The 16,126-nt window shown below is 31.4% G+C and overlaps 1 protein-coding gene across 1 annotated transcript; it reads left to right on the top strand.

Moving 5' to 3' along the window:
- Positions 1-311: 311 nt before the first annotated feature.
- LOC133790730 (pentatricopeptide repeat-containing protein At2g35130) lies at positions 312-5,523 on the top strand. The gene is made up of 8 exons (XM_062228481.1): positions 312-466; positions 764-948; positions 1,041-1,276; positions 1,893-2,142; positions 2,566-2,711; positions 3,370-3,575; positions 3,945-4,069; positions 4,742-5,523. Coding segments are annotated over exons 1-8 (1,734 nt in total). The 5' UTR covers positions 312-464; the 3' UTR covers positions 5,326-5,523.
- The last annotated feature ends 10,603 nt before the right edge of the window (positions 5,524-16,126 follow it).

Genomic DNA, 16,126 nt, shown 5'->3' with positions numbered 1-16,126 from the left:
GCAACATAATATAAACATGGGATATTTTTGCGGCAAATATTTCAAAATAAAAAAAATTAAATGAGCCAAGTGTAATTGACATTATATACTTATTACATGGGGGATTTTGAAACGGAAAATGAACAAGGACTAATGGATGAGATTAATTAGATTGGGGGTTTAAATGCAAAATAGTAGAAAATTGGGAATTTAAATGCAAAATACCGGTTTGATTGTGGATTTTATCTGCAAAAAAACCCCAAGAAAATATTTTTTTTTTTAAAAAAAAAAAAAAGCGGAGAGGATAATCCAGTATTACCTTCCTATCCATTGTCTGCATGCATTGATATTTTGAATTCCCTTCTTTTTTTTTGTCGTGTCCATTTCGTGAGGTTATAATTTATAAACGTTATCAATGGAGTTTGTTTTGGAGGTCTTCCACGCACTAGATTCTCGCCTCAGATGCTCAGTTCTTCCAAGCATTAATGTAAGTCTTACTCAAGATTTCACTTTCTCCTTTAATGGCCTCCCTCCCTTTTCAGTAAGAATTTTCTGTTCACTTATATATAATGTGAATGTTTTACTTAATCACTTGACATACTAAAATTTGTTTGGAATAAGGTTTTGAAACCACTTCTAGTTCAACTTTGCATCAATAACCATACTTGTGTGGTTGTGTATGCTTAAAAGGGCATGGCTTATCTTGAATTGTAAATATAAAATGATTGGAAGAATATGAGGAGCAATTGATGAAATTGTATTATGTTGGGCTAAACTCATGCAGGTTGATCGTTAAATGCACCATCAGTTGTATATTCATCGAAGGGAGAAGTTTTAGAAGTCAGTTCAGATGGAAAGCCAAGAGTTCAGGCAGTAGAGCTGTTGAGAAGGGCAAGTCTGACAGCTTGTATATTGACAAACGTGGAAAATTCAGAAGCTTTAATACCAAGAAGCTGTCAAGGAAACGATGTACATTAATTTGGACTTTTTTTTTTTAAGTGGTTTCAAAAGATTTTATTCTGTATTATCTTCAAAATTTTACTCTGTCCTTTCTGTATTAGGTGGTTCATTACGAGGGCGAGGATGGAAATATGGATCAGGTTTTGTCGATGGAATTTTCCCAGTGATGAGCCCCACTGCTCAGAAGATTCTGGACCTTGTATTGGAGGAAGAGGAGGAACAAAAAAGAATCTGGGACGTTCTTGATACTCTTCCAGCCTCTCATGAAATATGGGATGACATCATCAATGTAGCTGTTCAACTTCGTCTCAATAAACAATGGGATCCTATAATGTTGGTGAGAAGCAAATACCATTCTCTTTAAACTTTTTTATTTGTCATACTGGTCAAGGATGGGTGCATAATCACTTTCATATGACCTTTGGACTCACAAATACTAATTTTGACATATTGTTGATATTGTTTTTATGCTTAGACGATTATTTTAGTCAGTTATTCTGAGCTTATTATTATTAAATGTGTGTTGTGGTTTGTTCAAGTAATACAATATGATAGTTTATTTCATAACAATAATTGTTGTATCTTGCAGAATCTGATATCCTAAGAATGAAAGCCTAATGGATTTACACAAGTCTACATAGTAATCATCCGCTTAAAACAGAAAATTACAAACACTTCCGAAAGCATAGGCATATGAAAGCATTAATCGTGTTAGAAGTTTTGGTGCTGCTTAGCATTTTACAGATGACTGTAGTCAAATGCCTAGTATTTGTTGTCTGATGGTAATTTGGATAGCCAAATTTGGAAAATGGCTTGTATGAAAAAACTGTGGAGAGAATGACACAGTTAAATATTCATTGAATCATGAGTGCCCTTATCAATCATTACCAAATAGCCATCCAAATGGATTTCAGCATTAATATTGGTTTGACATTATAATATCACCTCTCCAGATATCTGAGTGGGTACTGTACAAGAGCTCCTTCAAGCCAGATGTCATCTGCTACAATTTACTCATAGACGCTTATGGACAGAAATCACTTTACAAAGAGGCAGAATCCACATATTTAGAACTTCTTGAAGCTCGTTGCATGCCCACTGAAGATACTTATGCCCTTCTTTTGAAGGCCTACTGCAAATTTGGGTTGCTAGAGAAAGCAGAAGCGGTATTTGGCGAAATGCGAAAATATGGTCTTCCTCCAAGTATGATTTGATTCTTCATCAACTTTTATCTACATAAATGTATACTGAGAGATTTTTTCAGTTAATACTTAAGAATTGCATGCATGATTCTTCATCAACTGTAACTTTTCAGTGATTATATTACCTTTGATTGAGTTATCAGATGGTGTACTTGAGTCATTTGAGAACTTCCCATTATTTTCTATACCTGCTGTTTGGTTTGCTATGAACTTTTACTGTATTCATTTGTACTGCCCTTCTTAATTTCTCTGCTCTATGCTCATATAATTATATCTTCATTAAGAATAACAGAAGCACTTAAAATATCCCATTTACAGGGACAAAAATGTATTGTAAACATATCAAATCAGTAATGTGACAAGTTTTAAATTAGCTTTGTTTTAATATATATTGTTAATTTATGATTAAATATCATTTCTTCAGGTACAGTTGTGTACGATGCCTATATCGATGGGCTAATAAAACAAGGAAAGCCTAAAAAAGCAATAGAGATCTTTCAAAGGATGAAGAGGGATTGCTGCCAGCCATCAACTAACACTTATACAATGCTGATCAACTTATATGGAAAGGTGAGTAATGTTAAATTTAAACTTTGTTTCGTTTTCCTCGTATTTTGAAAAGGTTTCAGTCATGTCTACATGAGTTACCGAATTATTCAACATCATCATATTTTTCAATTGCAGTCAATGCTTTTTTGTTTTCGTACAAATCCTATGATGTCCACATGAGTTTTGAACCTTTGTTTGACTGTATTGTATGTTTCAATATTGTAACCATTTTCAAGAGGGACTCATGAGAGAAAAAAATTTAGTAATCCAAATAAAATATATATTTATCTTGGAAATTTATGGCTGTACAAATACAGAAACATGATCTAGGAAAACTGATAAATTAGGCTATTTGGTCTCCATGTACTTGATATTTTACTGGTTAAGAGGTTCTTTAGCGGTCTATCTAAGAAACTGATTGTGACAATAACTAGAAATGGGTGAAGTTCTATAAGATTTACAAATTATTCTCATTGTGTCCTTTATTCCAGAGTGTATTATTAAAATACTCCTGTAGGAGTTGACGTGATTTCTAACTTCCCATTTCCCCTGGAATTGTGAATGGTGAATTGATGTGTTCTCTAAACATTGCTTGCTATTTTGGTATTGCTGTTATTATTTTCCCTCTCTCGATCTCTTAATACTATGAAATCTTTAAAACTTGATGAGGTCTATGCAGGAAAGTAAATCATATATGTCGTTGAAGATGTTTCATGAAATGAGAAGTCAGAAGTGTAAACCAAATATCTGCACGTATACTGCATTGATCAATGCATTTGCCAGGGAAGGACTTTGTGAAAAAGCAGAAGAAATATTTGAACAGCTTCAAGAAGCAGGGCACGAGCCTGACGTGTATGCTTACAATGCGCTAATGGAATCTTACAGGTTAGTGTCTACATAGTCTAGCACTGCCCCAAGTGTTCAACTCTTAAATACTCGCATGTTTTGGCCGTTTTAAAGGAAAAAAGTTTGGCATATTCACAAAAGCATACGAAGCTTGTCTATTTGAGTTGGTTGATGAGTTTACTTTTAAACCTTCGATAAATATCATTATAGAAGTTGCATGCATGATTGTGTTGTGACTATGATATTACCACCAAAACTCTTCTAATTTGATAGTTTTGAAGTTAATACAGCAAGTCATGTGTTCTCGAAGTTGATTTTCTGGAGGCAACTAAAGCTATAACTTTCTATGCATTTTTCCCTTTACGTTGCTTTGACATGCATCCAATTTTTATGACTCTGGCCAACCAGTCGTGCAGGTTTTCCATTTGGAGCTGCAGAAATTTTTTCACTCATGCAGCACATGGGTTGCGAACCAGATAGAGCATCATACAATATCATGGTAGATGCATACGGACGAGCTGGTCTTCATGAAGGTATAATAAACTAAAATTTGGAAAGTTTCCATTTTGTGGTCTTAATTCTGTCATACTCTATCTGAAATACTATTGAAGTTTGTCCATAATTGTAGTTCTAACATTTTGAATCCAACAATCCAATAACATTCATTGATATCCTTCACTGGACCTACGTTTAAGAAAGAAACTTGTTATTAGGATCAAATGATTGTATTCACTCAAAACATTTAGAGTCGTAAAGAAGTTCTCCTAGAGCATCAAACACAAAGAAGAAAACTAGAAGTCAGATTGCAAAATATTTTTCTATAAGCAAGAAGAGCATAATTTACATCCATGCATATGTAATTGTGCAAGGATTCACTCGTAAATTGCAATTCTTTTCACAATGGCATATTAGTTTCTCATATACTCTTTTTGTTCTTTTGCCTTGAATAGCTGGTGTTAATGTTAATTTTCATGAGCTGTTATTTTCTAGCACTAATCAAATTTTTGCCAACTTATTATTTTTATGTCCCAAAGGTATAATTCATCCTTTTGCAATCCCAAACTTATTATCTTGTGATTGAATAAGTCATGTCAACATGTTGATTGCAACTAATATCTGTCAGCCATGTTTGTTTGAAATAAATAATTCCTATTATCTCAGCCTGAACTTTTGGTATTTTTGTACTCTTCTCTCCATTCATTTAGATGCTGAAGCCGTGTTTGAAGAGATGAAACGTATAGGGATTGCCCCAACAATGAAATCCCATATGCTACTTTTATCTGCCTACTCTCGAACCGGCAATGTAGCTAAATGTGAAGATATAGTGAATCAGATGCAAGAGTCTGGGCTAGAGCCAGACACTTTTGTCATCAACAGTATGCTGAACCTATACGGTCGATTAGGGCAGTTCGAAAAAATGGAGAAAGTTCTTGCTGCTATGGAAAAAGGACAATATAAAGAAGAAATCAGTACATATAACATCTTGATTAATGTTTATGGACGGGCTGGGTTTTTTGACAGAATGGAAGAGCTCTTCCAAGTGATTCCAATGAAAAATTTAAAACCTGATGTTGTGACATGGACTTCTCGTCTTGGGGCCTACTCTAGAAAGAAACTGTACACAAGATGCTTAGAAATTTTTGAAGAAATGATTGATTCTGGTTGCTACCCAGATGGAGGAACTGCCAAAGTTCTTCTTTCATCATGTTCAAGCGATGAACAAGTTGAGCAGATAACCACAGTTATTAGAACAATGCATAAGGGTAGGGAGGGTGCTATATCCATATGATGAATACAAGTAATATTCATCTTGTATCACTGTTTAGGTGCTATTTCTATTTGTGCAGAGGCTTCCTTTAGAAAGAAAAAAAAATGTAGGATACAGCTTTACTTCACCTTATAGCCATTGGTGTACAGCTACAAATAATTATTCTTTCTGAATTTGATCATCTTATTGGAAAAATAGGAAAAATGATAGCATTGGTAAGGGACAGCACTTGTTAATATTTTGGAAAATGATAATCCTTCACAATTTTAATTAGAGAAATGTTATGTCAATCATACAATACAAGTGTCGAAATGGGTTAGACCTAGTGTACTAGCACAAGCACAAAATGATGCGATTAAAATATAATTGTGTCAAGATCAGCATGACACGTTTTGTAATTGTATTTGGGTCGATAAGATAGATATGCAGCCCAATATGCATGATTTAGACAAAACAAATAGAGAATTTTGAAAAAATATGGCTTTTTAGCCATCAATGTACAAAAATATGGGAATTAAACTTTTCTTAATTTGTATGAGAATATTTAATTAACAAAAACTTAATTTATGGGAAAACTAATCGCATATTGTAAATCAAAATTAAACAAAAAAAATCAGCAAAAAGAGGGATACTATGGTAATTAACATAGTAAAAACTCATTCAGCCAAGCCACATCTTCTCTTTCATTTTGCCCTAGCCGCCACCTCCATGTCCTCCACTCGGCTGCCTCATTATCTCCACCATCATCTTCGACCACCCACCCTCACCACCTGCGATTCACCTTAGGCGCGCACCTCCGTGAAACCCAGCCAAGAACACCCCAGCCGCACCATCGACGAACATAGCCTCAATCCGCGCATCTCTGCGCGATTCCATTCGCGAGCCTCCAAATCCAAAACGACAGGGATAGGTTGAGGTGAGGGATGTGCTGGTGGTGGTTGGAGGCGAGGGAGAAGGGTGGCGCCTGGGCTGAGTACGATTCGTGGTGCTCGGAGCTGCGTAAAACAATGGGGATGGATGGGTTTGCGACGGGGTTTTGCGCGCATGGGATGGGGGTTTCTGGTGGTGGTAGAAGGCGAGGGAGGAGATTGGTTTGTGGTCAGATCTGTTTTTTTTTTCTATCTTCAGATCTGTGGTAACTGGTTACCTTCACGTTCTTTGTGTGTATATTTCAGGAGGTAACTGGTTACCTTCACATTCTGACGTGTATGTATATTTCTGGGTTCTTTATGGTAACTGGTTACCTAGGTTACTAAATCATACTTACTCTTCCTTTTTTTTTCCCCTTCAAATGTGATATTTCTTTTCATTTCTAATATGAGTGACCCGTCACCCCTCATATGGTAACTGGTTACCCCTCTTATGGCAGTAGGTTACTAATCTCATTGTAACTGGTTACCCCTCCTGATACATGTTATTTAACCTCTAAGACTATTTTTTACATACTGCCTGGAAATATCTAGGATTATTAAATAAATAGGCATGATGAAGATTATCTAATCAACATTGTTGTTCTTTACTAATAACCTTGTGAGAGATATATTTGGTTTCACTATTACCATAACAATGTAATACTAATTCTCCGAAGGATATTGCCTCACCTTTCTTTATTGGCTGACTATATATTATTTGGTCTATTGTTTATTTGTTTGCCATTTGGGCTCTGGGATGTATTCTAGGCCTATACATTCTTGGACGAAATGGTTGTCAGTCCATCTGTATTATAAATTAATTGAGATAATACATCAGCATAATAATTATCTTTTCCTTTAATATGATCAATAGTATGATTATATCCTTTAATAATAAAATTATTAAGGAATTTTGTCCATCTATTAGTCATTAGTTTTTCATTATTTTGCCTCATTTTTTCATAGAAGCTTACTATTGCTTGGCAATATGTTCTAATAGTAAATTCTTTTTTATCAATTAAATAAAGATTGAATGCATCTAAGAAATATTCGATTGCCATTATTTCGGCATCAATACTAGTAATATTTTTTTCTTTATACTGTCCTGAAGCATATCTTGATATTTTCTTCAGTATTTTTATTAGAATATTTTCTAGGCTTTTTCTTTAATACTGCTCCCCATCCCTTATCACATCCATCTATTTCTATTATTAAATAGTTAGTTATTAATGGAAGGGATAATTTTTGTAAGGTTTTTACTACTTCTTTGATTTTCTTTACTAGTTTAATATCTTCAATGTTGAAGTATCTTTGACCATTAAGTTTGGTTTTATTATATAATGGCCCAAGTAATTTTGATAAATTCTTAATATATGGATGGACATAATTTAATAATCCAAGAAATTAGTGAATACTTTTTAAATCTTCAAACTTTTCAGGGAAATCTAGTATCTTTTTACTAATATGATCTTGTAATATTATTTTCTCTTTTCCTATTTCGGATCCTGGAAATTTTATATATTATTTTCCTAATTCCATTTTCCTTTTGCTAATAATTAAACCATACTGTTCAATTTTTTTTTTTAAAAAAAAAAAAAACTTGTTTTAAATGGTACTCATGTTCCTTATAATCTTTGCTAAATACTAGAATATCGTCAATATATACTAAACAATAACTTAATTCATAAAATATTTTATCCATTCTTCTCTAAAATATTACTAGGGCATTTTAAAGTCACATTGACATTATTAACCATTCAAATAGTCATTGTGGGCAGACAAATGTTGTCTAGGGAATACTAGCTTATGTCATCTTTATTTGGTAGAAACCTGATTTTAAGTCAAATTTACTAAAAACTCTACAACCTTGTATTTTATTTATTAAAACATCTTTATAAGGAATATTATAAGAGTCATCTTCATTATTATCATTTAATTTTTTATAATTTATTACCATTCTACTTTTTCCCCTAACTATTTCACTATGGTTTCTTACTAGAAAAGCAAGACTACTATGTGGTGAGGCACTATGTATAATAAATTTATTTTTTAATAATTCGTCAATATGATCTTTGAAATCTTCTATGTCTATAGGATTAAATTTTAGTGCTTGACCAGTTATTTTATAATAATTGATTTTTTATTAATAATTTACATATTGGATTATCATTTTGTTTTAATTTTTTCATACTATCTCCGATATCTCCTTGTTTTTGTAGTTTATATATTAAATATTCTATATCGTTACTAAATATTAAGTCGTATAATTCTTTTCCTGTTATTATTTCTCTATCTAGTTTTATTTCGTTTATTATATCTACTAATTCATTTTCTTCTATATTTTCTTCTATTAAATTTTTACATAATCCTAATATTTTACAGTTACATTAGGTGTTTTCTAAATTACTAGGATAGCCACCACGCTTCCGCAGCAACTCTGATTGAATGGGTATAATACTAGCCATTTTATAAATATTAACAGTCTTTAGTAATGTTAATGCCTCCATTTTATTTTTAATAGAAAATATAATCCTATAATAATATCTATATTATTCATATTTAAGTCTCTGAGCCATACTTGGCCTAATTGATACTCGTTGCTATAATCATTACAATTAGTAAAGAATCGAAATTTACAAGTGTCAAGATAATATTTATATTAAAAAATATTTGTATCCATTTGTTGAACTATTCTTGGTGTACTAGACATTTTCCAATATTTTTTAGGTATTAGTGTACTATCCATTACTACCGAACTACATCCTGTGTCAATAAAATAGATTATTTCTATTTTTATATCTTTATGGATGAATAATCCTTTTATTTTTTGACTGTATAGATTACTAGAATTACAAACTAAAGGTATAGCTGTTGGGGTTTTATGCCCTAATTAAAACCCAAATTCTTTGTAATCTCATTTTATTATCAATAAAAGAATAGAAATCATTTTTTGACTTGGTCAATCACTTTGCTCACATATTTTATTTTCATGATTATTTGTTTAATATAAACTTCTATTAAATCCCGAGCATATAACTAATCTTATTTATAGTGACGTAATCACAGTGGAATATAAATATGATTATATGTTTAAAATAAGTTAGTCCTAAGATTAGTCAGTGCACCGGATTTACACTGACTTGCCAATCTACGATATGATCTACTTACACATTATAGTGTTATGTTCTTTCCAGAATATTAGCAAAGTAGATAAGATCGAATGTATTTGTTACATCAGACTGGACCGATATTGATAGTTGATAAGATAAGTAAACATACCGTTATTATTTATTCTAGTCATATCATATAGTTGACCATAGGTCAATTCAATCTCAATTATGAGTGGTTAGTATTCTAACTGATTGTATTATTTGAGTTATTTGACTTGTTCGTTACCAGCTTACCCTACGGACTAGCCCATACTTACATCTTGGGAACTCGGTAGTATAATTGAGTGGGAGTGTTAATCATAGATATGAACATCTATAGCTTCTGATGAAGAAGTGAAACGATGGTTTCCTTTTAGTTTGGTTCAAGGTGATAAATGATAGAGATCTCATTTCAGTAATTAAATTAGTTTACTGAAATATTATTTACAAGGAACTAAGTGTTTTAAGGATAAAATACAATGAGGGGTAAAACGGTATTTTAGTCCTATCTCATTGTAGACCGTCTATAGAGGATTGAGTGACAATTATGGTTGTAACAATGGATAATTAATAGTGTATCTATATTTTTTATAGAGCGTTCTATGAATTCAAGAGTGCAATTCCAAGTCTATAGTGGAGTCACGAGGAATTAATAAGTTAGTAAATTTATTTGTTAAATTTATGATAACTTATTGGAGCTTGATTTCATAGGCCTATGGTCCCCATTGTACCTTGGATAAAATCATCTAGATAGTCTCAATTAATTGATTTAATTATCAATTAGAATTATCAAAGTTGACCAAGTCAATTTTGGATAGTTTCACAGAGTTGTGTAATTTTGAGAAGAAAAGAGAAATTATGGCAGATTTATTAATTAAGATAATTTGGTATCTAAATTAATAAATAAGTTTAAATCAAGGTTCAAATTATAAATAATTAATTTGATAAAGGATTTAAATCATTATTTAATTAATTAAATCAATAGAAAATAACACAGGCCTTGATTTTAAGTCTAATGGGCTTATAATCAAATGGGAAATTTCACGGGCCAATAGCCCATGATAATTTCGACCTAGGGCTTCAAAATGGCTGTTATTTTATTGATTTTTTAATTAAATTAAATGACCTAATTGAGTCTATAAAAGGAGTGCTTAGAGAGAAGTCAAAAAATAAGTTTGATAAGTCACAAGTCAGATTTTCTGATAGTTTTGTATTCTCTCTAAACACAAGTCCTTTTCTAAGCCACTTTGTTATTTTCTCTTCTTCTCTCTATATTCATCTCATGTGTTGAGAATTGCCCACACTAGTCTAGGTGGTTCTAAGGATACATTGGAAGATTGTGAAGAAAATAGAAGATTGGTTCAGTTTCTTGATAATACTCTGCGATAGAAAGGATACAAAAGTTAGAGAAACTGAAGGAAGGACTCTTAATTCCGTTGCGTATACTATAAGTATTATATTATTTGTTTATCTTTGAATTCAATTTTAGAAACATGTTTTAGCCTATTTTGTATTAATTTGTTTAATATTAGATATACATGAAAATAAATAAAGATCATGTATAAGCTTTTTCCAACAATAGCATCTATTAGTTTAGTTTGCTCTTCTTGATTATTTATGGTATTATTAATATGTTGATAATTTATTATCTTTTCTTCTAATAGTGCTACTCTATTTTCAAGTGTTCTAATTCTTTCTTCTATTATTAAATTTCTATTAATTTTATTTACTTGACTGACTTCTCCTATATTAGTTTGATATAAATTATTAATACATTTAATGCACATTTATTCAAAACAATTACTGCATTTTGCTCTTTTACTATAGTTGGGGTAGAATTTACAATTACTGCATGCTCTTCCTAAGCTTCCCTTATTTATTTCCCAGTTATGTATACATTCTCCAATATCCATAAATTCATTTAATATCTCATATTCTGGATTTATATTAACAGGGTATTCTTCTTCATTTGAACTATTATTTTGTTCTTCTATAATTTGGTTTAGGTCTATTTCTTCTATACTATAAATACTTTATGTATCAGACATATCGTCTTCAACATTAAGGAAATCCATATTCAATTGTTCTACTAACATTGCTTCTCTACTAAAATTATTATTTTTCTTTCTGCAACTAGTAGAGATGTGTCATATCTCTCCACAAGAAAAACATGTTATTTTATTTCGATAATCTCTTTTATCACTATATCTTCTTACATATCTACCTTTTTGAAGGAAATGTCTTTTAGCGTTACTTCGTCTTAATTGATAGTACTTTTTATTCCCTTGATATTTTTTATTATGTCTTGGTTTATACTCTCTATCTTTTATTCCATGTTGTTGTGGAATAAATATATTACTACAAAAACTAAAATTGTCTCATTTTAATTGTTTTTGTATTTGGATAAAAGTACATTTATCTACTAAATGTTTTAGGATAAAATTTCCTCTAATACTTAAACTATCCATGGCCGTATTTCTAGTGTGTGCCATGTTATTATTCCATGAGTTTACTATTTATGTTCCTAAAGCTCCAGGTAATTTTATTAGCATTTTATCTTCTAATTCACTATTAATAGTGTTTCCTGAAATACTTCCTAATTTTACAAAATCATTAATATAAACTTTAATATATTTTCAATCCCTAATATATATTTTTTCTAGTTTTTTCATAGCATCTTGTTGAACACTTAATAATCCACTATTAGGATCTTCTTCGGTTATTAAAAGATGTATTTTATTAACAAAATTATAAGGATTATTTCCTAAATCAATTAATTCTTTTATTTCATTAGGGTACCGAGCTTTATACCTCTCCCAATGTGCTTTTACTATTTCTCCTAAATAATTTTCTAAATAAGCATACATTTCTTCTCCGGTGTGATTATGCCCATTTTTTATATATTCTCTTATTATTTAGTCATTCCAACTCATTATTATTGAATTTCATAGTTGGGGGTCAATATTTGTTATATTTAATTGTTTATTATTATTCCAATTTATACTTAAATCTCTTGGTTCTCTCTGACATCTACTCTTATACTTAGGTTCTCCTTGGTAACTATAAGGAGGTACATGAATTCAAGGAAAATGAATACATAATACTAGCATAAGATTCAACTTAAAAATAGAAAAAGAAAAAAGAAACCCTTCAAATTAAAGGAATAAAAATGATAAAACCTCCCGAATTCTCTTCACAACTATTAGAAGGAATAGAATGGGATGTAAAATTAAAAGAAAATATAAGTGTTCCCACCAATGGAAGTATATATCAAAATAATAATAGACTTAGTATTTCATTTTTAGATTATGGACAACAAAGTAACAAAGAATAATTAGAAGATGATGAAAAAGATAATATGGATAAAAATATAGATGAATTTAAAAATTAAATATTAATCATCAGAGAAAATTTTTAAAATGAAAATATTACAAAAGAAAATAATACTGAAGTATCTCATATTTCATATCAAAAAGATTTTATGGAGAATAGTTCAGGAGAAAGTAGTATGACTAATGCGAATAATAATCTATTTTTAAGACCCCATACTAGAACAATTGAACCATTAAGCAGAGGAAATTTCCCTAGAAAACCTGTATATCCTTATAGTTACCAAGGAGAACCTAAGTATAAGAGTAAAGGCCAGAGAGAACCAGGAGATTTAAGTATAAATTAGAATAATAATAAACAATTAAATATAACAAATATTGACCCCCAACTATGGAATTTAGTAATAATGAGTTGGAAGGCAGAAATAATAAGAGAATATATAAAAAATGAGCATAATCACACTGTAGAAGAAATGTATGCTTATTTAGAAAATTATTTAGGAGAAACAGTAAAAGCACATTGGGAGAGGTATAAAACTCAGTACCCTAATGAAATAAAAGAATTAATTGAATTAGGAAATAATCCTTATAATTTTGTTAATAAAATACATCTTTTAATAACTGGAGAAGATCCTAATAGTGGATTATTAAATGTTCAACAAGATGCTATGAAAAAACTAGAACAAATATATATATTAGGGATTGGAAATATATTAGGGATTTCATATCAAAAACTTCCTAAATTGTACTGTTACGTTAACAATATAAGTTCCTATTGACGACATAATATTAACAGGAAGTTCTTTTGAAGCTATTAGTCAACTGATTGGTCAACTAAACAAGGCTTTTTCCTTAAAGGAACTTGGTGACCTGAACTACTTTCTTGGAATTCAGGTCAGTCATACAACTACGAGTTTACATTTATGTCAAAAGAAATATATTATTGACTTACTATGTCGGTCTGAGATGAAATTTGCAAATTCATTGAATACGCCTATGTTGGGTGGTGAGATATTGTTAGTGATACACCCAAATTTTGACACAGTCATAAATGAGCCTCGAAATGTAGGCTCGTAAAGCGTAAGCTTGAAAATGACAAGCAGTGGCTGGACACTTGTACAAATTTGTATGATTCCCGAATCGTTCTTGTTGGAGATCGAGCACAAATTTAAAGGGCTCGAGCTTAAGCATCAAGCTCGAAAAAACAAATCTTCTCCGATGCATGTGGGTGTTATTCGAGCCTTAGTTGCAAGCTCGAAGATGTTGGTCTCTGAAGATTGAGCTCAACGAAATCAGTGGCTAAGGAGGAGGCTGACTAGAATAATGAGCTTGAAGTGTGGGTCGATCTCGAAAGCGCGTTAACCTTGCGTTCGAGGTTAGCAACACGTTTTCCACGCGGCAACTGTTGGGAAATCCTTATTCCTTAGGGATTTGTTGTTATCAGATATTAAATCCCAATTATCATGGGATATTATGTAATTAATGTATTTATTTGCATTTATTTCAAAATTGAATGATTGATTATAATTTCCTGAAATAAGGGGGATATATTCTGTCAACCAGGTCTAGGGGTGTTCGTGGTGTGGGTGGTGCAGTTTTTCTCTAATTTTTTAGACCGCACCGCATATGCAGTTTGAACAATTTTTTAAACTGCAGCCCACTCTGCATAAACTGCACCGCAAAAATGTGGTGTGGGTGGTTTATACCTATCGCCAAATAATTTAAAAATTAAATATTATAATTAATAAATATTCATAATAAATCTCATAACCATAGAGTGTTTAACAAAATAATTAAATGTATAACAAACTAATAAACTTTTAGCAAAACAATAAAAATATAACAAACTAATAACAAAGAAAAAATGTAATATAGAAGTAAAGATTTTAACAAAATCTCATAACCATAGAGTGTTTAACAAAATAATTAAATGTATAACAAACTAATAAACTTTTAGCAAAACAATAAAAGTATAACAAAATAATAACAAAGAAAAAATGTAATATAGAAGTAAAGATTTTAGTTAATGAGGAATATCTTTATATTGAAGTAAAATATGTGTTAACATCCTATAAAACATTATATATTTTTTCTAGATATTGTGTACATTTTACTATATAAATACTTATGCATTAATTTAAAATGTGGTAAAAAAGAAAAAAATATATAATGATGTGGTGCGGTGCGGTGTGGTTTGAAACACATTTATAAAATTTAAAACTGCACTGTACTACGTAGTTTGGCAAAAATACAAACCGCAACCGCACTGCGAAGGATTCTAAACTGTAAATTGCGGTGCAGTGTGGGCGATTTTATGAAACCCTCATCCAGGTCTATAAATAGCCTGAGGAATTTCATTTGTACTAATACACAATATTGTACTGAGAATACTCTGTTGAATTGCTCTGAGAAAGCTTTGAGACAGTATCACGAATCAATAATATTGACTCGTGGACTAGGAAAATTTTAACTGCTGAACCACGTAAAAATCCTAATGTTCTTTTCTTATTTCCTATATCTTTGTTTAGGGCTCTTCATATTTAAGTTGATGAAAAATTGCGTCAACTGTAACGTCCCTAAGGTAGGGTACGTTCGCCACATACTCGTAATTCTAGAGTTTACGAGTATGTTAGGCACTTGACCAAAAGAATTAAATAAAATGATACGAAGAAATACAGAAAAATTTAAAACTTTTATATAAACTTATTAGTAGAAATTATTACACGTATGAATACTTTAAATTTAAGGCAGCCATATGAAAACTCTAAACCATTATTGCATTGCTACAGAGTCCGTGCTCCACAAGTTGCTCAACAGCTAAAGCCACACCTGGAAAAATGTTGGAAAATAACATAATGAGCTAACGCTCAGTAAGCAAATCTCATGCATACACATACACATGAATGTCGTGAGTTTGTAGTGCACACATACTAATATGCTGACTTATATACTTATGCATTTCATTTATTGCTCATGCACTTTCAAACTTTACTTTTATGCTCTTTCTTTTAGTTTCACATTTTTATGGGCCCAATATCACTTGTGCACACTGTTTGATTCAGCCAATGCCTGCAGGGCTTGTTACACATATCATATAGAATCCCATGGGTTCTCCTCCGGCTAGCCATCATCGCAGCTAGGCTCATCATAACACTCATTTCATCGTTGCCATAGCTGCCATACTTATTACACATATGGAGGAGAAAGACGGAAACATGGCAAACATATCTGAATGGTCAACTCTGACCTAGCCCACACTAGTGGGCAGCCACTATAAGTCTTATAGACCTCCGTCTTCTTCATTGCACTTACTTAATTGCTTCATCGAAACAGTGGCACCCTTTTTAACATCTTATTATCACTTTGCTTAAGCCTTGTGTCATTAAAATGTTTAACTTTACATAAGACTTTTCAAGGCATTTCACAATTTTCC

Source organism: Humulus lupulus, chromosome 7 (genome assembly GCF_963169125.1).
Source record: "Humulus lupulus chromosome 7, drHumLupu1.1, whole genome shotgun sequence".
Classification (NCBI taxonomy): domain Eukaryota; kingdom Viridiplantae; phylum Streptophyta; class Magnoliopsida; order Rosales; family Cannabaceae; genus Humulus; species Humulus lupulus.
This window is presented reverse-complemented; position numbering and strand designations above follow the sequence as displayed.

Excerpts from the sequence above, each read along its gene's own strand:
- LOC133790730 (XM_062228481.1), top strand. Across the intron at positions 1,277-1,892 it reads AATGGGATCCTATAATGTTG|ATATCTGAGTGGGTACTGTA; the intron begins GTGAGAAGCAAA and ends TCACCTCTCCAG. Across the intron at positions 4,070-4,741 it reads ACGAGCTGGTCTTCATGAAG|ATGCTGAAGCCGTGTTTGAA; the intron begins GTATAATAAACT and ends CCATTCATTTAG.